This window comes from Trematomus bernacchii, unplaced genomic scaffold, assembly GCF_902827165.1.
Source record: "Trematomus bernacchii unplaced genomic scaffold, fTreBer1.1, whole genome shotgun sequence".
NCBI classification, from domain to species: domain Eukaryota; kingdom Metazoa; phylum Chordata; class Actinopteri; order Perciformes; family Nototheniidae; genus Trematomus; species Trematomus bernacchii.
Window position 1 is genome coordinate 401,019 of NW_022987592.1, and position 26,099 is coordinate 427,117.

The 26,099-nt window shown below is 45.7% G+C and overlaps 1 protein-coding gene across 1 annotated transcript in view; it reads left to right on the forward strand.

Moving 5' to 3' along the window:
- LOC117481492 (rho guanine nucleotide exchange factor 10-like protein) overlaps positions 1–26,099 on the forward strand; it is a 59,156-nt gene that overhangs the window by 29,101 nt on the left and 3,956 nt on the right. Inside the window, 11 exon segments of the mRNA XM_034129191.1 lie at positions 1,046–1,216; positions 1,904–2,049; positions 2,973–3,121; positions 3,414–3,529; positions 13,794–13,921; positions 13,999–14,099; positions 14,330–14,451; positions 15,118–15,198; positions 15,867–16,156; positions 22,044–22,201; positions 22,293–22,435. Coding sequence (XP_033985082.1) covers positions 1,046–1,216; positions 1,904–2,049; positions 2,973–3,121; positions 3,414–3,529; positions 13,794–13,921; positions 13,999–14,099; positions 14,330–14,451; positions 15,118–15,198; positions 15,867–16,156; positions 22,044–22,201; positions 22,293–22,435 — 1,605 coding nt within the window.

Genomic DNA, 26,099 nt, shown 5'->3' on the forward strand with positions numbered 1-26,099 from the left:
AAGAAGAGAGACCGAAACATGCCCTCTAGTCACTGTCATATTTATTCCTGTTCCAACACAGTTGATGGGTTTGTTGGGATGGTAGATTTTTTAGATATGTATGAAAATGAAGCATTTTCATGGATGTGTCATTGTCTTATGTCTTATAACCATCCACACCTTAATATACAGATAGTGGAGTTATGTTGCTCACCAGTAAATCACCAATGTTGGCAGGAAACAGGAAGTGTAAATCTCTCAAGTGGCAGCACGTGGTGCACGTGGTGTTTGGTATCTCTACAAGCTCAGAGGCACTGAGACTTTGTGTTGGGGTTTCGGACAAAAAGGAAGTGAAAGCCAGTCACTCCTGAGTCTGCTGAAGCGCATCTTAATCAATCCCCCCAACACCTTCTCTTAACAAGTATTACTGCACGTGTTAGTCCCTTATCCTGACATCTTGAAACTGAAACTGTTAGGAAGATGAAGTTAAGATCTTTATTGATGAACATCAAGCCCATAAACACCATGAATGCCAAACATTATCATCATAATTTGGCCCAAAAATATATTCAGATTGAATTCACTTAAAGGTAGGGTATGTAAGTTTGAGAAACCGGCTCGAGTGCGCTAGAATTTGAAAATACACGACCGGAGAAAATCTGCCACTTCCTTATAGAGCCCCTCCTCCAACACACACGAACGCGCACATGACCAATGAGGGCACGAGATAAGTTTGTGCACAGATGGAAGGCTGACAGGCAGGTAGGCCATCCAGTTATTTTAGCTGGGCCGGCTAAAATGATTGGTCGTACTTTTTACAGTACTATGGCTTCTACAGATGACATTTTTTTATGGATTTTTTGTCAAAGCACTTAAGATATTCATTGCTATCGGGATGTTAAGAGTATTCCATGGAATATAACAAAAAGTGTATCTCGAGCCGGTTTCTCAAACTTACATACCCTGCCTTTAAGAACATTTTGTTGAAGATTATTACATCACATGTGTGCGTTACTGTGTTCCCTGTGAGCTTCAGGGTGACTGTCGTGTGTTGTTGTGTGATCAGGACATGTTGAAGAACACCCCCCAGTGGCACGTGGACCGGCTACCGCTGCAGCTGGCTCTCACCGAGCTGGAGACTCTGGCCGAGAAGCTGAACGAGCAGAAGCGCCTGTCTGAGCAGGAGGCGGAGCTCCAGCTGCTCGCTCACAGCGGGGGCGACCGCACCCTCAGCAAGGTGACATCATGAGGACAAAATGAGCTGTTCAGCTGGTTTATGTTTCGTATGTGATGTTACATTCACTTTTATCTATTCAGTTGATGATGGTTTGGACCCATGGGCAGGATGGACCAAAACAGAAAAATATGCAACGTTCAAAAGATTTACAGCAAACAGCCCGGAACTCTCCCATGTGTACAAATCAAAGATCCAACAAACACCGACAGAAAAACAGAACTTAAATACATGCAAGACTAATCACGAGGACAAGACACAGCTGGGGAGGGAAGGAAAAACACAAAGGTTATCAAACAGGAGGGAACACAGAGACAGGAAGTAAAAACAGCCGTGAGACAGGGTGTGAACACTGTTCAAAATAAAACAGGAAACACAGACAAAGCGTGAAAATAAGTGAGAGAACGTACAATCAAAACTGAATTCCATCCCATCTGGCCCGCAGTCACTAAAATACAGTACCTTAAGATGGACCTAAAGCCACGGAAAGTCAAGCTTTTGACATCCAAACCAAAGTCATCTCTATTCATTTTGCAGCCTTTGTCTTTATATCAACAAGTCATTTGTATTGCATGAGCTTCGGATTAGAACAATCCAAAAGAAACAACACAACAAATGAATTTCAGAAAAAAGCAGGCTGTAAATGTTAATATACTCATGTGTGTTTGTGGATGTGCTTTCTGCCTGCAGCTGCTGCGGGCAGGGGGGAGGCAGCTGCTGCACTGCGAACTGCTCACTGAGAGGGTGTACGGAGACAAAGGGCAAGTCCTCAAGTCCAAAGAGAGGAAGCTGTTCCTGCTCAACGACACCCTGATCTGTGCCAACCTCAACCTGAAGTAAGGACATCTCCAGGACACTTGTTATAATTTTGTACATATTGCATTGTTTTTCTTTTGATAATTACAATATGAATGTGGAAATAAAACCTTGCAGTTGGCATTATATTTTTATTTTTATGTGATACCACAGCCTTCTTTGGCGAATAAAGTTGTGATGTTCACTCTAACTGAAGAATGCATCTTCATGCTCCAGCATTAGAAGTGACTGTTGACTAACACCACCAGAGTTTCAGCTGTGTGATGCTGACTAAATTCCAGGTGATGTCACGGGGGTGGGGGGCAGAGGTGGGAGAAGTACTCAGATCTTGTACTTCAGTAAAAGTAGAAGTACCAGAGTGTAGGAATACTCTGTTACAAGTAAAAGTCCTGCATTCAAAATGTTACTCAAGTAAAAGTAGAAAAGTATTATCATCAAAATATAGTTAAAGTAGCGACAGTAAAAGTAGTCATTGTGCAGATTGGTCCATTTCAGAATAATATATATGATATGTTTTATAATGATTGATCATGAAAGTGTTCTCAAAGCTGGTAAAGGTGCAGCTAGTTTGAATGACTTTGTATACTGCAGAGTAGCTTGTGGATTTACTCCAGGTGGAACTAAAGTCTGATTTAACACTTGATTATATTTCACATCATTAATCCACATCTGTGAAGTAACTAAAGGTATTAAATACATGTAGTGGAGGAAAAGTACACCATTAACCTTTTAAGTACAAAGTAGCAAAACATGGAATATATTCAAATATAATTTTGAGAGACTTGTACTTCACTTAAGTACAGTACTTGAGTAAACACACTTAGCTCCTTAACACCATTGGTGGGGGGTGGGGACGGCCGCTGTGATTCAGACGGATGAGACCTCAGAGCGACAAACAGAGTGACTGCACTTTACTGAACGTTAAAATATGTCTGTCCACCAGGGGGCCCTCGGACATCAGCAGCCTGGTTCCTGTTGGTCCTAAATACACGGTGAAGTGGTGCTGTCCCCTGCTGCACACCCAGGTGGTGGAGGTGGGACAGGACAGTGTCCTCACAGCCAGATGCCCCAGCTCCGGCTCCAGCTACATGGGTACACATCAGATCTCTGGTGGCTAATTGGGTACCCTGAAAGAACTGAAACGTTGATTTTAATTAAATGTATTATTTCAAAAGATTTTACGTAACTGTATAGGTTAGTTGAAAGCAATAATATTGGGTTGAACCTAATATTGTTTTATTTAAACTGAATTGTATTTCTTTCAACTAACCTAATACAGTTATGTGAAATCTGATGACATTATACATTTAATAAAAGTCAACGTTTCAGTTTTTCAGTGCAGTATGTGTTTAGATGAAGCTCAGTATGGCTCCCTGTGTTCCAGGGAAAGTGTTCCTGGGCCCCCCCCGACTGTACCAGGAGCTGGAGCAGCTGCAGCACGACCTGGCTGTGGTGGAGGAGGTGTCCCTGCTGGTGGCTACGCTCCATGGACCCTACCAGGTAACAAAGTGCTGAGTTCTCTGTTAACTCAATGTGTTCACCCTGCATCTCTGCCCCCTAACCACAGCAGGATTAACTGACTGAATCACCTGTGTCTTTAAGGGAAGCCTTTTCCATTATTCAGTCAACTGATAACCCTGAATAAGTGAGAGATTTCATGTATATTTCATATGCTATTATATGAATAACAGTACAGAATGATAAACTGAATGGCTGACCCAAAAACAAGCCATTTGGATGATAAGCAGATTCTTTTTCACAAACGATCAATCAATGGCAAAGGGGGGGCAAGAGGTCATGCCAGGGTGGCATGGGAGGGCGGACCGTACGTGGTATTTTATACTGTATATATAACCTATTTATTGTTAAATCATGCCCTAACACAAGTGTTCTTAATGCACAAGAGAAACAAGGTGTTCAGACAAACAAACTAAAATATAGTATAAAACAGCAGAAAGTACTCATGATACCCTAGAACTCTGTTTACTGTAAGTACATCAAAAGTACTTAGTTATAATTAAGTACACAAATGACATCACCCATCTCTTAGAGAGCTAAAGGTGACCTGTGCAGCAACACATTTCAATAAATATTTGTCAATACTAAGAGCCGCTAGATTGTGCTGCTGTAATGGAATATGTATGCAAGAAGAATAAAAACATACCATGTGGTCCAGCTGGAGTCTCATCTGCCTCCTGATCCCTGCCTCTGTCCCTCTTTCTGACACTTCTTCTTTATTCCTCACATACATTTCTTCTTCTTCTTCACTAATGTCTTCATCTCTCCTGGCTTTCTCCTGCTCTGACCCTCCTGGTCTCTTCAGTGTACTGTCTTTTCCTTTTCCTCTTTCTACTTATCCTGATCACTTCTCAGATATGTCTTTTTATTTTTGTTGAATCACTCCAGTCTACTTGTGAAAAGCACTGGTACAAATGCTTACAACTTTACACGTTAGGGCCATGTAGCTAATAAGTAGCATAGCCAATAATAAATATAAAATCAGAAAGTAGTTATCAAACGCACAAGAGTGATGTGTCGGTCGCGAACGAGCCGATTCTTTTGAACGGCTCTTTGGTACGAACGAAGGGAACCGAGTCCTACTTGGTGAGAGCCGTTCTTTTTATCGTTCAATCGTTGGTCCACACTCACTGCCTGTCAAAATCCACTCGCCTTTTAAAAAGCTTGATTTCGTTCCCCAAACGTATTCTGTGAAGACCCGCCCCTACTCTGATTGGTAGGTTTCAGCACGAGGAGTGAGATGGGGTGGGTCTTGAGAGAGAGAAGTCATAACAAGTGGTAGGCTACAGGACAGGTAGACGACGTGTTTTTCGAATGGAAAATGAGCCAAACGCGAAAACGCAGCAGCATTTGGATGCACTTCAACCAAAACCCAGGCAGTGTTCTAATATTAAGAGTTGCGTGAATTTCATTCTAGGCAAGGCAAATGTATTTACTAAACACATACATAGGGTAAATTCAAAGTAGTACATTCACTGACATGAATGACATGGATATGGCGCCACCCTGTGTCATGTTTACAATGCAGATTATTGACATTAGGTCTGGCAATACAGTCAATCATTATCCTGGTGATTATTATAAACCTAGTGACCCCGCCCCCTTTAAAAAAAATGGCTCTTTTGAACGGCTCTTTTGAACGGCTCTTTGAAAGGAACGGAGCCATAAGATCCGGCTCCCTTCAAAGAGCCATAATTCCCATCACTAACGCACACAGGCAGCTGCGTTTAGAGCCAGTTTGACGGTAAAGGATGTATCCTGGTTTCATTGATCTGGCCTCATTGCTGTGATGTGTAATATACGTGGATTTAATAGTACCGCATAGTTTAGCAAATAAAGTGATCGATCTCCCAGCTAGCGCTGTCTGCGCAGTATTTTGTAACGTAACATCCCAAACAGCGACCGTCTGTTAAACGCTATCGATTCAAACGGCAGCGGTTTATTAATATTTTGTTTCAAACTCTCGTCCTTATTAAAAACAAAACTAGTCGAAGGGGAAATGCTCCCAGGGGAAGCTGATCACTCAGGTGCTGGGACAGCTCGCTCCCTCTCTGCAGCGGTGTGAGCCGCGGTCTGTGTGAACGCCGCTCCGCAGTTTAATGCAGGGCCGTAGCTACGATTTTAACGGGCCTAAGATGATATTTAAAATGATTCACTTTTAACCTGTTTCACACCTTCCCCCCGGTACCGGGCGGATAAACGCGTCATTTGCAGGAAACAACGTCTAAGGAATCTTAATATTGAATAAAACTATGAATGTGTTATATCCATGTAACGGGAAGAAACTCAGCTAACTGATCTTTTTAATTTTTTTTTTCAAAAAAAAACCACAATGCTAGCACTCAGCCTCTGAATTAGCCTCGATCGAAAAAACGGGACCTACAAAGGCACTTAAACTCACTCATAACTCCCTTATTACTTATCCTAGATGCACAGCCAACCACTCGTTTTTGGTGTCCTGGAGACACTGAATCTACCGGTGCCCACCTCAACACTCAGTGATAAACATTCGCGACGCTATCAACGAAAGCGGACATCATCACATGTGGAGCTAAGAAGCTAAACATGTAAATATGGCTTACCTTGGTCAAAAGTGGTCTTCAATGGCATTAAAACGATAAAAAAACGATGCTGCAGTTAATCCATAGGTTCATCCTATGTGTCTGTGCCTTCTTTGAAATTATTTCTGATAATCCATAAGCAATACAACTGCGTTTTAGTTTCCAAACTCCAGAAGGAGACATTCCTCCAGTTTGGTTTCGTTTTCCACACGTGAAGCGGCCACATTTTTTCTTTACAATGTGTGTGTATGTGAGTCTCCTCCTTCGATTCTATTGGCTCTAACGGTCACAAGGGTATGTCAACCAACCAAATCGAGCAAGGGGGGCCAGAGATAGGTCAAATCCACCCAAATGACCCCAGATGGCCCAGTTTTTGGCTAAATCTCTCTAAAAAGGTCAAATTTCACTTGTTTTGCATCAATCTTGATACAGGGTACTTATTATATGTTGTACTTTGGATTCCTAAAGCTTTTAGTCTACTAACCCATCATCCAAGGGTAGTTTTCACTATCTGTAAAAAATAATTTTTGGACGGACACTATAATTTACAGTTTTTTACTATGTAAAATCTGAATTTTCTTTAAAATAAAAAACATTTATATTGATTCTGACACTTCTACATCCAACTCACAGGTTTATCATTACTTTGAGAAAAAAGATTATTAATTTAACCCTTTTAGAAGGGAAGATATGGTCATTTGTTCTGGGAATGTCATTTTCGAGCCTGAGACCTGAAAAACAGGCTCAGAGTGGAACAGGTTAATGAATGTACTGCTTGTTTAGTTGATTGAGAAGCTTGTGGACATAGTGTAGGTTTGTTTCTACAAGTACAGTTTTAGGGACACAAAAGTTAGGGGGGCAGCTGGGGGGGCAAGGCTCTACAGTGGGGGGGCACTGCCCCCCCTTGCCCCCCCGTGGATCCGCCCCTGCACTGCACTGTCCTGGCTACAGTCATACCTCACACACCAACAGCAATTCATCAATATCAACAACTGCACCTCCCCCCTGCTCCCCTGCCCCAAGGCGTCCCCCAGGGTTTGGTGCTTGGTGCTCTCCTCTTCATCCTCTTCATCCTCTTCATCCTCTACCTCCTCCCCCTCGGTGACATCATACAACGCCATGGCCTCCACTTCCACTGCCATGCCGACGATGTGCAACTCTACATTTTAACGAAATCCATCATCACCCTCTTTACTCTCACCAACTGCTTCACTGAAATTAAATCCTGGATGCAAAACAACTTCCTCAAACTGAACTGTGATAATTCTGACATGGTCATCATCGGTCCAAAAACTGCCTTCTTCAACCTCAAAAATATAACCCTTCTCTGCCCATACTCTCCTTTTCTGCTGCCGAAACCCTCATCAATGCCTTCATCTCATCCAGACTAGACTCAACCCGGTATCACGGCAAGATGTGAACATGTGACGATCTACCATGCTGGGAGACGTGAATATGTCACGGTTTCGTCCTTTCAAACGTTTCAAACGACAGTTACACGGTATTGTTAACATGGCCCAACCAGTGGAGAAATACCTGGAAGTGCCAAGCAAATGGTCTACCGCGCCTATTGGTCAGTTTTTATTGTCAAAATTAGATGTTTTTAATTCATTTTTGAATCGTCACACTCGATTTCGCCGATTTACTTGTTGCCCTAGCTGGTCGACACCTCTTTTAGCAGAAACAAAGGCTACATTAATGTATTAAATCGATGTTAATCCATGTGTGTGAAGGCAGAAATCGGGAGCATTTCCAAAACCACCGCGGGGGGGGGGGGGGGCCTGTAGCACCATATGTGTGGGCTGGACCTGGAAAAGGAGTGAGCAGAGGGTAGAATTGTCGATTCTTGTTCTGTTTGCTGTGACTATCTTCCTCACCCTCTCAGACTTTCAGTTGCGTGCGCTACGCTACCATGGAAACCAAACAATGGTGTAGCTGTATTAAAGTCCGAGTGGAAACAGTCCTGAGTAAATCTGATTTTGTCAGAAATCGGGAGAAATGCGGGAGAAATATGACCCCGGGAGGAAACCGGGAGAGGGCAATGAAATCGGGAGTCTCCCGCGAAAATCGGGAGGGTTGGCAAGTATGTGTGGAGGTGAGGATGTGGAATTAACGGACGTGACGTTGTGCGATTGCGTTGCCAGGCAACTACAACCCTAATTATATTTAAAAACATTTTAGAAGGCCTCACAAAATACTTTAATGTAAATTAAAATGTAAATGCGAAGGAATGTGTGTAATGTGGTGATTGACATTATTCACCCACGGATCTATGGGTTGGGGGTATTGTTCCGCACGGACATTTTAGTTAACCGGAATAATAATACTTTATTCCGAGTTTGCTTGCTTTTCTCTTTGGAGGTCATCACATAACGGCATTGTAATACACGGTTCGGCTGCATTAAATATGACATATCTGCCGTAGTTCTGTATTTATAGAGCCCTGATGAGAAGCACTGCCGCCAAAACTGAAAACGTGACGTGGATCTTAAATATATAAGCAATTAAACAACATCTTACATTTCTTTTCACACAATACGTCTCCTTGCAGTATCAATACTAATTCGGCTGACTTTTATATTTGATCCAATTGGTAGATAGGTTATATTTACACCATAACAGTGCACAGCTGATATAAAAGGACTTGTCGTTTTTAAAGATATTACTGATTTTCTTTGAATATAAGAATGTAAATACTGAGTTGAGAGAATAGTCAGGGGATTTGGGTGATGGGAGACACATCTATGGATTCAGAATTTCAATAGCTTACTGTTAAATGACGGATATACCTTTCTGTCTGTGATGTTTTACAAATCAGATATTAGAAGTAAAACATGTGAAATAATATAGCAATATCCTGTACAATTATGTGAAAGCATGAATAAAACTACACATCTTCAGATGTTATACATACACAAGTGTCCTACACTAATAATACAAAGTTATTATGGCTGTGTGTACCTTGTGTGCACCGCCTAGTGGTTAAAGCACGTTATTGAATTAGTTGTGTCAATGAACCTTAGAAAATCTTGAAATCTTGAAAGGGATATGCAAAATAGCTATTATATACAGTCTTTAATTAACTATTAGTAGAGAATAACGAGTAATGAATATACTTTATAGGGATCTGCAGATAAATGTTTAGTCTTCTCAAGCAGCAACTATCAAATATCTCTCCTGATTGTTGGCACTTGACGATCACCTTTCCCTGAATTTTACTCAGGTGTAACTAAAGCCTGATTTAAGGGTTGTTTATATTTCACATCATTAATCAGAATCTGCAAAGTAACTAAAATAAATGTAGTGGAGTAAAAATACCAGGTTAACCTCTGAACTGTAGTGGAGTAGAATTGCTGTTTTGTTTAGTAATGGATATTGAATATGGAATAAAGGTTTTGACAAGACCTGGTGTAACAATAATCAAAAAGGACATTAAAAGAGCTCCAGATGTCAATGATCTAAACAAAACAGCACACCTGAAATGTATATTTAAATACTTTATTAAGGGCAGTGAATTAGTTTTTTCTGTATGTTTTTCAAATCAGTGTTATACAGTAGGCCTAAGTGTCATAGACAGTGTTACATTGCTATTATTATCCTTCAAATATATATAAAACAAAACCACTTATGATCTTTTTATTTGAGTGGTTTACTAATGACAGTTAATTCTGTTTCTGCTATTGATGGTTTCATTTTTGTGAAAAATAATAAAATAATAAAATTCAATAACGTGCTTTAACCACTAGATGTGCCTTTCTATCAGCTGTGCACCGTTATGGTGTAAATACAGCCTATCTACCAATTGGATCAAATATAAAAGTCAGCCGAATTAGTATTGATACTGCAAGGAGACGTATTGTGTAAAAAGAAATGTAAGATGTTGTTTAATTGCTGATATATTTATGATCCACGTCACGTTTTCAGTTTTGGCGGCAGTGCTTCCTGTTTGTCCAGAAGTCTTCTCATCAGGGCTCTATAAATACAGAACTACGGCAGATATGTAATATTTAATGCAGCCGAACCGTGTATTACAATGCCGTTATGTGATGACCTCCAAAGAGAAAAGCAAGCACACTCGGAATAATGTATTTTTTTAAATTTATTTTAATGTTTTCGGATTTCACATCAACAGGAGTCCGGTTAACTAAAATGTCCGTGCGGAACAATACCCCCAACCCATAGATCCGTGGGTGAATAATGTCAATCACCACATTACACACATTCCTTCACATTTACATTTTAATTTACATTAAAGTATTTCGTGAGGCCTTCTAAAATGTTTTTAAATATAATTAGGGTTGTAGTTGAAGACTTTGTAAATTGCGTTGCCTGGCAACGCAATCGCACAACGTCACGTCCGTTAATTCCACATCCTCACCTCCACACACATGGATTAACATCGATTTAATACATTAATGTAGCCTTTGTTTCTGCTAAAAGAGGTGTCGACCAGCTAGGGCAACAAGAAAATCGGCGAAATCGAGTGTGACGATTAAAAAATAAATTAAAAACATCTAATTTTGACAATAAAAACCGACCAATAGGCGCGGTAGACCATTTGCTAGGCACTTCCGGGTATTTCTCCACTGGTTGGGCCATGTTAACAATACCGTGTAACTGTCACGTTTGAAGGGACGAAACCGTGACATATTCACGTCTCCCAGCATGGTAGATCGTCACATGTTCACGTCTTGCCGTGATACCGGGTTGACTAGACTACTGCAACAATCAATAAAGTACCTCTTATCTTATTAACAGCATCCTCTATGGTATACCATCCAAACTCTTCAATAAACTCCAGTATATTCAGAACTCTGCCGCCGTCTCCTCACCCACACCTGTTCCCATGACCCTCACTGACGTGCTCCATCACCAGGTCCCCTCCTACCTAACAGACCTGCTCCACCACCAGCCCCCTCCTACCTCACAGACCTGCTACATCACCAGGCCCCCTCCTACCTCACAGACCTGCTCCACCACCAGCCCCCTCCTACCTCACAGACCTGCTCCATCACCAGGCCCCCTCCTACCTCACAGACCTGCTCCATCACCAGGCCACCTGCTACCTCACTGACCTGCTCCATCACCAGGCCACCTCCTACCTAACATACCTGCTCCATCACCAGGCCACCTCCTACCTCACTGACCTGCTCCATCACCAGGCCACCTCCTACCTAACATACCTGCTCCACCACCAGGCCACCTCCTACCTAACATACCTGCTCCATCACCAGGCCACCTCCTACCTCACTGACCTGCTCCATCACCAGGCCACCTCCTACCTAACATACCTGCTCCATCACCAGGCCACCTCCTACCTCACTGACCTGCTCCATCACCAGGCCCCCTCCTACCTATTGGCGCATTTCCACCATGGCGCGGAGCGCGGTTTAAGCGTGCCGTGTCGTGCCGTGCCCGTTTTTGGTTGCGCTTCCACTAGGCCTAGTTACGGCCCGGCCCGGCCCGGGGCCACTTTTTCACCTCTTTTCTGGCCCGACAAAATTGTGGTTCTATCGGGGCCAACAAACAGGGCTGAGTCGGGCTGAGTATGCTAAACTAGAGAGAGGAGCGCTGGCAACGGGGCTACAACTACAACAAGATGGACATATTTGACCGTGATTTAATTGTAATACACGTTTCAAAATGATGCCGAAGTAACAACATACTGATACCGGTTAGTAAAAACCATGAATTAATGCTTTGTCAAGTCTGCAGACAGACGGCAGGCGAAAAACCTTTTAAAATGCGTGTTTTCTAAATGGAGATTGGCTAAGCTAACGCAGTATATGCTCCGACCGTCCACACTCACAACAACGGCCTATACAGACATAAATAAAGCAGCGACTGTACTCGTCATGACACAGGCAGTCTGTGGTGTGTACTTGTTTAACTTTTGTCGAGTTTCTGAACATATATAAGGAGCTGTGAGCTCTGAGTGCTAACAGCTAACGGCTGTGTTGTTTTTCTGGGGTTCTCATTGAAGATGACGTCACGGCTCCGCCTACACTGCGTTACTATAGTAACTACCCCAGTTCCTAAACTGTAATGGAAGCGCAGCATGAAGTGAGCCGGCCCTGTTAAGGCCCAACGCGGCCAAGCAGTACCGAGCGAGGCCGAGGCCGACCGTGTGGTGGAAATGCGCCATAACAGACCTGCTCCACCACCAGCCCCCTCCTACCTCACATACCTGCTCCATCACCAGCCCCCTCCTACCTAACAGACCTGCTCCACCACCAGCCCCCTCCTACCTCACATACCTGCTCCACCACCAGCCCCCTCCTACCTCACATACCTGCTCCATCACCAGCCCCCTCCTACCTCACTGACCTGCTCCATCACCAGCCCCCTCCTACCTCACTGACCTGCTCCACCACCAGCCCCCTCCTGCCTCACTGACCTGCTCCATCACCAGCCCCCTCCTACCTAACAGACCTGCTGCACCACCAGCCCCCTCCTACCTCACTGACCTGCTCCATCACCAGCCCCCTCCTACTTCACTGACCTGCTCCACCACCAGCCCCCACCTACCTCACTGACCTGCTCCACCACCAGCCCCCTCCTACCTCACTGACCTGCTCCATCACCAGGCCACCTCCTACCTCACATACCTGCTCCACCACCATCCCCCTCCTACCTCACATACCTGCTCCATCACCAGGCCACCTCCTACCTCACAGACCTGCTCCATCACCAGGCCACCTCCTACCTCACTGACCTGCTCAATCACCAGGCCACCTCCTACCTAACTGACCTGCTCCTTCACCAGGCCCCCCACTCCTCACTGACCAGGCCCCCCCTCCCTCACTGACCTGCTCCATCACCACACTCCTTCCCGCAGCCTCCGCTCCTCAGACATCAACCTCCTGTCTTTCCCTCATAGGACCAAGCACCGGACCTGGGGAGACAGAGCCTTCTCCGTTGCTGTCCCCTCCCTCTGGAACTCACTCCACAAACACAACCGTGACTGCCCCAATCTCACCATTTTCAAATCACAAAACAAAACTCACCTTTTCAGAACTGCTTTTAATCTGTAATTAATGTTGTGTTTTATATATTTTAAGTGTGTTGTTTTATCTATGTTTTTATGAATTTTTACTCTGCAAAGGTTCTTTGAGTATCTAGAAAAGCGGTCTATGAATAAAATGCATTATTATTATTATAATTTTTACAGTAAAAATCAGTTTTCCTGTTTTGTGTTTCGGAACTATTAATAGAATTCTCTGTATTTTTAACAATCATCATACACACTTAAAAAGCTTCTGTTTTATTGAGAAACTCAGTGTTAGCTCTCCCTGCTGCTTGTCCGTTGTTTTTTCAGCTCTTTGGTTGTTTCTCCTGTATACTAATGCAGGACCAGGCCGTGCAGCAGACAGGGAAGGCTCTGAAAATATAACTTGTGATCGGATATTCACTACGCCCTAGTATTACACTTTATTATACACACATGAAAACAAAGCCTCCCTACCAGAACATCACCTCCACTCTCGCTGTGTTTTCCTCACGTCCGCTTCTCTTCCTTAACTGATGAGCCAAAAGTAGCAGAGTGAGATCTAAGTTGTATTAAAGCAGAATCTTCATTGTGAGACAGTTAAGGATGCTGCTCTGCTCAGTATAGGCTGAAGCTCATTTCTCCCTCCATCTTTCTCAGAGGATTTAATAAAGTCACTGTGCTGTGTGGCTGTCAGAATCTCAACAGCCTGGTGTCTCAGGACTGGAGTCTGGCTCTGCAGAGGCTGGTGCGTCTGAAGGAGGAGGAGATCCAGAACGCCAACAGGTGCCGCCTGCGGCTGTCTGTCCCCGGGAAGCCTGACAGGTGAGGCTCTCTGCAGGACGCTGATGCAGCTGCCCTACAGGAGCAGAGTGTAGCTCATCATGTGATCATGTCCCCAGGTGTGGTCGTCCAGTGAGCATCATTCTGGTCTTCAACACCCCCAGCCCCCTCAGTAAGATCTCTTGGGTCAACCGGATGCACCTCGCCAAGATAGCTCAGAGTAAGTGTGTGTGTGTGTGTGTGTGTGTGTGTGTGTGTGTGTGTGTGTGTGTGTGTGTGTGTGTGTGAGTGTGAGAGTGTTTGTGTGTCTGTCTGTCTGTCTGATCATCATGCGTCACATTGCAACTTACTGTGTTTGTATTGAGCACACTCTTCAAAACTGTGACTGAATTAGTCTCTAAAAGTGTGTGTGTGTGTGTGTGTGTGTGCATTGGTTGTGTGTGTGCTCAGGACAGGAGAACACTCCGGGCTGGGAATGTGATGAAGAAGATGGGAAGACGAAGGCTGCATTCAGCTGTCCACTGCTGACCTGCAGACTTCCTGTCTTCTCCTCCAGAACACACACACTGAAGGTGAGAGCTGCAACTAATTATTGATATATATATTCTAAAAGGTATATTATTATTATCATTATTATTATTAGGGGTGTTTCCTAGTTAATGTAGGTCACTGAGCAGCAGTATCTTCTGGCTAAGCTGTGAACTGATATTAACATCAGACTGAGGAGGTTTGCAGCATTCAAGATATAAATACATTGTAGAAATAAAAACTGTAAAATAGCATTAGGAGGTGATGAAACTGAGCCCATCACAAATCTTAATAAACACATTTTCTTTTCAAAACATTTCTTCTGGATTATCATTTTCTGTGTTTTGTTTGTGGATCCCTCTAAAGCCAGTGATGACGTGGGTTGTGCCCATGTCTTTATACATGTCAGAATGGAATATATTCAATAATAAACCTAGTTCAATTAAATTGAACAAATAAATACATGTTGTAATCTATCTAGGCACAATATTATTTGTGTTCATACTTATTTTCGGATTAAATTTCAACATGTATTTATTCCACCAGCTTTGACGTGAAAAAGGTCTTACTGTGTGTGTGTGTGTGTGTGTGTGTGTGTGTGTGTGTGTGTGTGTGTGTGTGTGTGTGTGTGTGTGTGTGTGTGTGTGTGTGTGTGTCTGTGTGTGTGTGTGTGTGTGTGTGTGTGTGTGTGTGTGCCTGTGTGCCTGCAGGCAGCTCTCCACAGCCCGGCTCGGTGCAGCCTGCTGGGCTCCTGCTCCTCCAGCACCTCCTTACCTCAGGGTTACCTCTGGGTGGGTACGCTGCCTTAGCACAGATATATATATAAAGAGATACTATACATTATATATGATTGTGTAATGTGTTTTAGGGTTTCAGGATTCTTTTAGTTTTTTTTGTATTGTATTTTGCTTTGTTGTGTTTTTCTTTACTTCTAACATATTGGTACCAACATTTTTAACTTTAACATAATATCCTTTAGATACTTTTGTTTCTAAGACTGATGACCACAAATCAAAAATGTATCAATTTATCAATCAACAGTTGATAAAGGTGTGTAAGATGATGTTACTATATATCTGTTCATACAGCTGTAGGTCTGTTGGCTTTCAATGTGGATCGCTTGTTTTCTGTCCCCAGAACACATTCTATGTTCAGTGTACGGCACCAATATTCATCAGATATGTGGGGCTACCTAACCTTCTTAGGAAGTTATTCCTATTCCACTCCATTATTATTACTATTACTATTACTATTATCAAGAGCTTGTTACTCTTTTGAAAATAAATTGTCATTACATTGTATTCATGATGTTTAATGATTTCTAGAAGAAGCCCAAGTTTGAATTTTTTATTTGTGTATTGTTTATTTTATCATGATTGTTTGCTAATGTGGTAAACTCCTCGGTCTGTCTTATTGTTTTTGAATGAGTAGACATGTTTCTGTTTCTGATGGAGTTCAGGTTGCGGGTGGAGGAGGCGGCTTGGACCACGGCCAGGTGGAGATCTTCTCCCTGAACCGCGCGTCTCCTCGCCTGGTTAAGAGCGTCCCGCTGATGTCCCCGGTCCTCTGCCTGGAGTACGTGAAGGAGCCATGTCCCAGCCCAGAGGAGGCCCCCACTGCAGCCGCCACAGAGAACATCATCTGTGTGGGGGCCCCCCCTGCAGCCGCCACAGAGAACATCATCTGTGTGGGGGCCCCCCCTGCAGCCCCCACAGAGAACATCATCTGTGTGGGCCTACAGGACGGCAGGTCAGTGGGCTCAGAGTCCAGATACTTTCCTCTGGTCTGCTCAGGTTTCACAGACCTGGTATTAATATTATCTCCACAACATAATTGGCAGCCAAACGGGATTTATTCTATACTTATACTCAGTACAAGTCACCAATACAAATCCTCTCTCTGTGTGTTCTGGGGCCTCATTTATAAAGCCTTGCGTAGGATTCACGTGGGAAGATTGCTTACGTAGGACAAAACAAATAAATACGCACAGAAATTTTCCGATTTATAAAACACTGCATACCGGTGTGGGACGTGCGTGCGGCACGTCCTACGCCGGTTTCCCTTTATAAATCACAATCAACTCGAAATGCGGCGCAGCTTTTGCGGGCTTCACGTAACGCCCATATTGCCTATAAATAGTCAAAGAAACGCCCCGTATTAATATTCATTTTGACTGACTGCATGAAGAAGATCTCAGGAAATGACGACAGAACAGCTAAAAAAGACATTTCACTCCGTGTGAGATTTTGGTTCTTTTGGGAAGGTGGAGACAAATCACATTGTTTGGTGGATGCAGTTTGAACCAGAGTAGCAGCATGAAGGTCGGATCGTTACCAAAATAAATAAATAAGTGGTCCAAAAAAGGTTAATGACAAAAAAAATACACATAGTGTGTTTGTACCGGGGACAGGAGACACCCCCTTGATGAGACACTGTAAGAAATGATCGGGGAATCCCTCCGGAGTGGAGTCATGACGACTGGATCTGAATTATTTGGTTGTATTTGGTGGTTTGTGTTCCAGCTGTCGATCAGCAACTATATATCCATAATCCACCAGTTAAAGGAAATACAACTAATGTGTTGTGTTATATTAGCTGTACAATTTACCACATATGGTGTTCTTAGTTTCCATACCTCCTGTGTTTTACGAGTGACTTATCAAGTCTTGGCGAACGGCATAAAACATGATTAAACGTGATAGTATATAAAACCATGCTCGTATCCACAACCTATAGAAATGCAAAACGGCGTCAGTTTAAAGTAATTCTGTCCTTCTGTCTACCGCATCATTTATGAGAATACATTTCTTAACAAGAGAACATAATGGAGGGGTGATCAATAACATATCCGTATATATTTATTTCTCCAAGTTATGTTTTTGTGTGCACTGAGGATGTTAGGATGGCGTGGAAGGGTAGGACCCAAATGCAGACTATCAAAAAGGTAACAGGTCTCGTAACAAAAAGCGAGCTTTATTTTAAAAGCTGATCAAAACAAGGCATGAAACAAATGGGTTGTACAAAAAACTGACCGTGACCCACATGGAGGGAGACAGGAGAGACAACCGTGACTGACATGGAGGAAGACAGGAAAAACCAACAATGAACCGACAGGGGAACACAGGAAGAGACAAGACTAAATACAGGGAGGGGTAATCACAAGACAAGACACAGCTGGGGTAAGAGAGGCAGAAACACAAGGGCAACAGGTGAACACAATCAGACAATCAGACACACCAGGGGAACTAATGACAGGAAGGCAAACACAGGAAGAAGGAACAGAGAAGACACAAGGAGGCAAACATTTCAAAACAAAAAGGTGGAAAATGAAAACATAAATACAAAACCGTAACAGAACCCCCCCCTCAAGGGACGGATTCCAGACGTCCCAAGAAAACCCCCAAAAGTCAAAAAAATTCCAGCAGGGTGGGTGGAGGGGGTCTGGAGGACGGGTTTGGGCTGACAGCCCAGGGGCACAGCGGAGGACCCGGAAGGGGTCTCGGGCGGACGGCCCGGGGGCAAGGCAGAGATCAAGGAGGGGGTCTCGGGCGGACGGCCCGGGGGCAAGGCAGAGTTCAAAAAAGGGCGAAGACCACAGCGGGCGAACTCAGGGGGCCGGGCATGAGAGCAAAGGCAGCGGCTGAAAGCGTCAGGAGGCCCGGCTCGAGGGCGAAGGCCACGGCTGGGGAAATCAGGGGGCCGAGCTCGAGGGCGAAGGCCCCGGCACTCAGGGGGCCGGGCTCGAGGGCGAACAAGAAGGCGTCGACGGGACAGCTCCGGAGGCCGGGCAGGAAGGTGCTGACGGGACAGCTCCGGAGGCCGGGCAGGACCCGTTGTCGGCCAGACAGGAACCGGAGCCGACGGAACAGGCGTAGACGGGATCCTGGACATGACATGGACTGGTGTCAATGGGACCCCGGATGGAGCAAGGGCTGGTGTCGACTGGACCTCCAACGGAACAGGACACAGAGTTGGCAGGACCCCCGGTGGAACAGGTGTCGGCGGGACCTCCAACAGGACAGGACACAGAGTTGGCAGGACCCCCGGCGGGACAGGTGTCGGCGGGACCCCCAACAGAACAGAACATGGAGCTGGCAGGACCCCCGGCGGGACAGGTGTCGGCGGGACCCCCAACAGGACAGGACATGGTGTAGGCAGGAAATCTGGTGGAGCAGGTGTCGGCGGGACCCCCAACAGGACAGGATCTGGTGTTGGCAGGAAACCTGGCGGAGCAGTAGTCGGCGGGACCCCCAACGGGACAGGACATGGGGTTGGCAGGACCCACAGCTGAACCCCCAACGGCACATGACACAGGGTTGGCAAGACCCCCGGCAGAAGAGTAGTCGGCGGGACCCCCAATGGGACAGGACATGGAGTTGGCAAGACTCCCGGCAGGAGAGTAGTCGGTGGGACCTCCAACAGCACAGGACATAGGGTTGGCAGGACCCCCGGCAGAAGAGTAGTCGGCGGGACCCCCAACGGGACAGGACATAGGATTGGCAAGACCCCCGGCAGAAGAGTAGTCGGTGGGACCTCCAACGGCACAGGACATAGGGTTGGCAGGACCCCCGGCAGAAGAGTAGTCGGCGGGACCTCCAACGGCACAGGACATAGGGTTGGCAGGACCCCCGGCAGAAGAGTAGTCGGCGGGACCTCCAACGGCACAGGACATAGGGTTGGCAGGACCCCCGGCAGAAGAGTAGTCGGCGGGACCCCCAACGGGACAGGACATAGGATTGGCAAGACCCCCGGCAGAAGAGTAGTCGGCGGGACCCCCAATGGGACAGGACATGGAGTTGGCAAGACTCCCGGCAGGAGAGTAGTCGGTGGGACCTCCAACAGCACAGGACATAGGGTTGGCAGGACCCCCGGCAGAAGAGTAGTCGGCGGGACCCCCAACGGGACAGGACATAGGATTGGCAAGACCCCCGGCAGAAGAGTAGTCGGCGGGACCTCCAACGGCACAGGACATAGAGTTGGCAAGACCCCCGGCAGGAGAGTAGTCGGCGGGACCTCCAACAGCACAGGACATAGGGTTGGCAGGACCCCCGGCAGAAGAGTAGTCGGCGGGACCTCCAACATCACAGGACATGGGGTAGGCGTCGGCCATAGAGCCAACAGGACACGGGGTGCTGGAGTCGGCCGGACCACCGACAGAACACGAGGGGCTGGAGTGGGCCGAACCACTGACAAAACACGGGGGGCCGGAGTCGGCCGGACCACCGACAGGACACGAGGTGCTGGAGTCGGCCGGACCACCGACAGGACACGAGGTGCTGGAGTCGGCCGGACCACCGACAGGACACGAGGTGCTGGAGTCGGCCGGACCACCGACAGGACACGAGGTGCTGGAGTCGGCCGGACCACCGACAGGACACGAGGTGCTGGAGTCGGCCGGACCACCGACAGGAGACGGGGTGCTGGAGTCGGCCGGACCACCGACAGGACACGAGGTGCTGGAGTCGGCCGGACCACCGACAGGACACGAGGTGCTGGAGTCGGCCGGACCACCGACAGGAGACGGGGTGCTGGAGTCGGCCAGACCACCGACAGGACACGAGGTGCTGGAGTCGGCCGGACCACCGACAGGACACGGGGGGCTGGCGTCGGCCGGGGAGCCAGTACTGGAGCCGAAACTGAAGTCGGGACAATGGCTGCTGGGACCGGAACAGGGGCCGGAACCATGGCTGCTGGGGCCGGAACCATGGCCGCTGGGGCCAGAACTGGGGCCGGAACCATGGCTGCTGGGGCCAGAACTGGGGCTGGAACCATGGCTGTATGGGCCGGTTCTGGAGCCGGAACCATGGCTGTGTGGGCCGGTACTAGAGCAGGCACCATGGCTGCTGGGCACGGAACCGGAACACGGAACCATGGCTGTGTGGGATGGTACTGGAGCACGGTACCATGACTGTGTGGACCGGCACTGGAACACGGAAACATGACTGTAAGGTCCGGTTCTGGAGCAGTGACTATGGCTGCTGGGCACGGAACAGAAGCCTGGACCCTGGCTGTGTGAGCCAGGTAATGGAGCACGGAAGCATGGCTGTGTGGGCCGGTACTGGTGCACGGATCCATGGCTGTGTGGGCCGGTACTGGACCACGAGCCGGCCTCCCGACCTTGCGTTTCTCCGAGGCCCCCTGGAGGCTCCGTGGACCTCCAAACGCCAGGCGGGATCCCAAAAAAGGGCCAGAGAATGGAGCTGGAACCACTGGAGCACGGGCTGGAATCTTGGTCTTGCGTCTCCTAGAGATTCTTTGGAGGATCTGTGGGCCTCCCCAGGCCTGGTCATACCCCAGGAAAGGGTTAGAGGCTTCGGACAAGTCCTCAGGACTACTTGTGAAAAGTTGTAGCCACTCAGGCAACATGCTCCTAAGCCAGGGCTGGCGAGCAACCTCCTGACGTGCCTCCTTCAACGCAGCCTCTCTACCACGTCTAGAAGAGGCGCCATTCCAGGTATAAAAAATGTACTCCAGAGAGTACCCAAGACATTCTGCCTGTAGAGCAAAACGATCCGAGTCTGCTGAGTCCAAAGCTGGTCGGTTCATTCTGTTAGGATGGCGTGGAAGGGTAGGACCCAAATGCAGACTATCAAAAAGGTAACAGGTCTCGTAACAAAAAGCGAGCTTTATTTTAAAAGCTGATCAAAACAAGGCATGAAACAAATGGGTTGTACAAAAAACTGACCGTGACCCACATGGAGGGAGACAGGAGAGACAACCGTGACTGACATGGAGGAAGACAGGAAAAACCAACAATGAACCGACAGGGGAACACAGGAAGAGACAAGACTAAATACAGGGAGGGGTAATCACAAGACAAGACACAGCTGGGGTAAGAGAGGCAGAAACACAAGGGCAACAGGTGAACACAATCAGACAATCAGACACACCAGGGGAACTAATGACAGGAAGGCAAACACAGGAAGAAGGAACAGAGAAGACACAAGGAGGCAAACATTTCAAAACAAAAAGGTGGAAAATGAAAACATAAATACAAAACCGTAACAGAGGAGTCTCAAACAGGCGTTTGTAAAATCATTTTAAGATTGGCTTTAATCAATTTGTGAAAATTAATTCTTCATATATGATAAATGAGGTAACATTTTATTTATGGTATTATTTCCACATATTTCTCTCCATTCTTCCTTCTGCCAACGGTGTCGCAGTTTCTCGTCTCTCCCGTTTTTGTGCTTAGTGCGTACGCATGGGTCAGAGTTTGCGTGGAGGACCGCACATTTTCTCGTCAAGTTTGTTTTTTATAAATCGCAAACATTGCGTAGAAACTGGCGTACGCCATCTTTTGAGCTTACGCACCGTTTATAAATGAAGCCCCTGGTCTTCTTTTATAGACTCATATTAGCCATATTTCTATTCCATTTCTTCACATGGTATCTGCACCACAGTGACATTTTCCTACTTTAATCTTACAGTCTGTGTTGTTGGGCAGTGTGAGTAATCTTTCTCAATACCTTTGACATCTGCTATTAATACACAATTACTTATTTTATTCTACTACAACCTCAAGAGGTGAACACAGACATGAGGCCGGTATCTCAGACGGAAGCTTCCTTTTAGTCTGTCTGTCATTCTGTGTCGTTTTTGACTCTTCAGTGGAGTGTGCGCCATGTCTCTGCAGCGTCTCTGTGTACAGCAGCGTGGACACAGCGGTGCAGTGGCTGCTGACCTTAATCACCCCAGACCGCAGTCCCGTCCTCTGCCTCACACACACGCCGGATCTCCTCCTCGCCGGACTGGCTAATGGCAGGGTGGCAGTGTACCGCAGGAACCGGGGGGGTGGGTGCATCCTGATGCTGCTGCACATCACACCACTGCAGAACCTGAGCACAGAGCTGTGGACGGGTTCTAAATCTTTGTTCCCCTTTAGAGAGACTGTGGGATGTGGACTCGTGCCGGCTGCTGTCTCTGGGCGGCCCCCCCGTCTGCACCCTGCTCACACTGGAAGACACGGTTTGGGCCAGCTGTGCCAACCAGGTCTCCGTGATCCAGGGAACCAGCCTCCACACACAGGTAGGTCCAGGGGCACTTCGTCCACATGGAAATACGATTTTAGAAGTATTTTAAATGAGTGTTGGTCTTGGATCATTGGTGTTCCACTTTGGTCAACGTCAATACTGAAAAGACTTTGGGAAATATTACTTCTGGGAGTGCAATATAAAGTGATATCCCTTTATAGCCAGTATGAATAGGGGAATGGATAGAGCATGTAAAACAGTTGGAGCTATCCTTCAAAGTCCCTGAGCAGCCTGTGTGTCCTGTAGCTGGGTAGCTCGGCCACATACAGTACAGATGTAGCACTCCAGATAGGACTCCACCCAGCGGATTCCAACCAAAAACCCAGCGGATCCCAGTGGCTGGGGGCGTTGCCAAATTGCTAGAGGGCGTTACCAAATTTCCCCCATTTCTTCAATTACAGGATTTAACCATGAGATACAGTACAGTAGAACTTAGTCTGTTTACAATGTTGCAGCTCTGCAGTTGTGTTTGCTGAAGAGCATTTAATCACTTATTTGTTATGGTTTTCACAGGCTACTATAACGAAAAAACATCAATATTTTAGATCAAATAAAGTATATCTAATCTTATTATCTTAATTGTAATTCAATAATATATAGTCTTTATATATTAAATAATCATAATAATAATGTAAATGTTTACACTTCTTACATTTTTTATGCTCATACTTTTACCTTTACAATAGTTTGCTTTAATATGCAGTATATTTTTTGTAATATTGTTGTGGTGTTTTTACACAGTACAGTAGATCGAAGTAAATCAACTTATACTTTAAGATAAGATAAGATAAGATGGACCTTTATTAATCCCCGAGGGGAAATTCAGTAGTTCAAACAGCAACAGGGTGAGAGTGAAAAACAGGACAGCACAGATTCACACAGATTAATCAAATCAAAAATAAGATCAGCGATACAAATAAAAATGATGAGAAACTATGAAATAAGAAATGAATACAATTAAAATGTAATTATCATATCATATATTATAATGTATTGTATTATTAAGTAATATCATACATTAACCCCATTATAGCAGATGCCACATTGAATGGATGAACACATTTATGCATCAATAATTACAACGGAGTATTTCTAAATACAAGTTGTAAAAATACTTATATGTATTTAATGCTAATAACATAATGATTCATTTTACTTTCAGATGATAATACTTTTCACTTGGGCAATTGACAATTTTGAATGCAGGACATTTACTTCTAATACGTATTTTTACCTAGGTAAATAATCTGAACACTTCTTCCACCTCTGAGTTTGGACCCTGTCAATGTTTTTAAAACTTTAATTAAATGTTTGATAATTCCAGAGACCCTTTCAGGCTGGTGCCCCACGGGAACGCATGCGGCAAAACGCATAGGATTAACGCAATCGCAATTGCAAAAAAGCTTCCGTCCACACGCAATATACACCGGATAGTGTCTGTTCACACGAGACAGCTCCGTTTAGCTCCAACCACTGGAAAAAGCTGCAGTACATATGCCGAGCCTGTACGTGGCGCTGTAACTTCCTCCAGAAAAAGCAGCGAAGAAGCATGGTCGTCATAGTTGCCCTTCTGTTTATTCACCGTGGTGGGGGCAGAGGGAACCGGGCAGAGTTTTTCGCCGGTCAACGTGTGTTAAAGTTGAAATCTTCCGGACAAAATTATAAAAGTGCCGGTCAAAGGTCTTCTTTGTTATTTATTGAGCTTTAAAACAAATGAATAACGACTATATATAATAATAAAATACACGGAGCCTGTCTCTTTTTCCTCTCTTCTGACAGCGTCAGTGTCTGTCTCATGCAGCAGCTGATCCAGTAATGAGTGACCCGACAGTAAAAATAAACATATTTATAACTAGTTTAGGTAGTTTGAGAGGTAATTAAAATAGCTAAGGGTGATGATCTGACTTGAAGTGTGTGTTTTGCTCCCGCTGCATCACAGCGGGAGGAGCTGCGTGTCTCCGTCCTGTCAGATTAGACTTCACTCGCGTTTATGTCCATATCGAGATAAAGATAAATAATCTGAATTCAGTGTGCAGTGTACTTTTGCGGGGGTGAGCAGCAGAGGCGGGGAGAGGCAGGGCTATTGGCGTCATCATTATCACAAAATGATCGTATAGAGGCGATCACACGGAGCCGTATGACCCCCCCCAGAGCGCTCCGTTCCCAGATCTATCCACCTTTGGACCCGTTATCGTTTGCGGGGTCCGTTTCTATCGTTTAGTAACGGCCTCGTGTAGCAAAAAGGGCTATACGCAAGAGAAATATGCGGATACAACCCGTTTTCGTCCTCGTGGGGCACCAGCCTCAGACCACTGCTGTAGAACAGGGGGGGGGGGGAGAGTTTTGTCACATTCCAATGGACCATTACTTTTGAAACAAAGAGTCACAGCCCTGCATTGATATAAGGGAGCTGTCGGGGGGTGGGGGGTGGTGAACGGTACATGGTCAATGTTTGTTTAAAAATGTTTGCAGTCGCGAAAGCTCTAAGCCAATCGGACATGGACCAAAAAAAGGATCAGTCTATCTATGTGTCGAGGGGGAACTAGAGACACCCCTCTGCCTTTACAGCCATGGTCCGGTCTGACAGCGCTTAGCTCTCTGCTGCAGAGAGGAAGAGAAGATCACTGCTCTAAACAAAGTCAATAATCGTACATCCAAACGGAATAAATATAATTAATTATTATTAATACGTTAAGTCTTGTTCATTGTTTTTCACTTTTATGAAATGTTTGATATTTCCGGCACAGACCCTTTCATACCGGCAATGCGCGATAGAAACAACAGGAACTGCGACAGCATAAATATGCGAACACAAACCTACAGTTAAACGTTACTGCTGGAGAAGAGAGATCACAGGGGGGTTGGGAGATCACAGGAGGGGGGGGAGAGCTGTGGCTGAGTGGCCATTAGGTGTGTAAACAAATGGCGCATTTCCACTACACGACCTCGCTCGGTATGGCTAGGCCTCGTTAGGACTGGCTCACTTTATGGCGCATTTACATTACAGTTTAGGAACTGGGGTAGTATCTATAGTAACGCAGTGTAGGCGGAGCCGTGACGTCATCTTCAATGAGAACCCCAGAAAAACAACACAGCCGTTAGCTGTTAGCACTCAGAGCTCACAGCTCCTCATATATGTTCAGAAACTAGACAAAAGTGAAACAAGTACAAACCACAGACTGTCTGTGTCATGGCGAATACAGTCGCTGCTTTATTTATGTCTGTATAGGCCGTTGTTGTGAGTGTGGACGGTCGGAGCATATACTGCGTTAGCTTAGCCAATCTCCATTTAGAAAACACGCATTTTAAAAGGTTTTTCGCCTGCCGTCTGTCTGCAGACTTGTCAAAGCATTAATTCATGGTTTTTACTAACCGGTATCAGTATGTTGTTACTTCGGCATCATTTTGAAACGTGTATTACAATTAAATCACGGTCAAATATGTCCATCTTGTTGTAGTTGTAGCCCCCTTGCCAGCGATTCTCTCTCTAGTTTAGCATACTCAGCCCGACTCAGCCTCGTTGTCTCTGGACCTAGAACCACGATTTTATGAGGCCAGAAAAACTGTGAATTAGGACCCGCCGGCCGGTACTAGGCCAAGTGGAAACGCAACCAAAAACGGGCTGCTGACGTCACAGCCCTCTTAAACCGTGCTCCGCG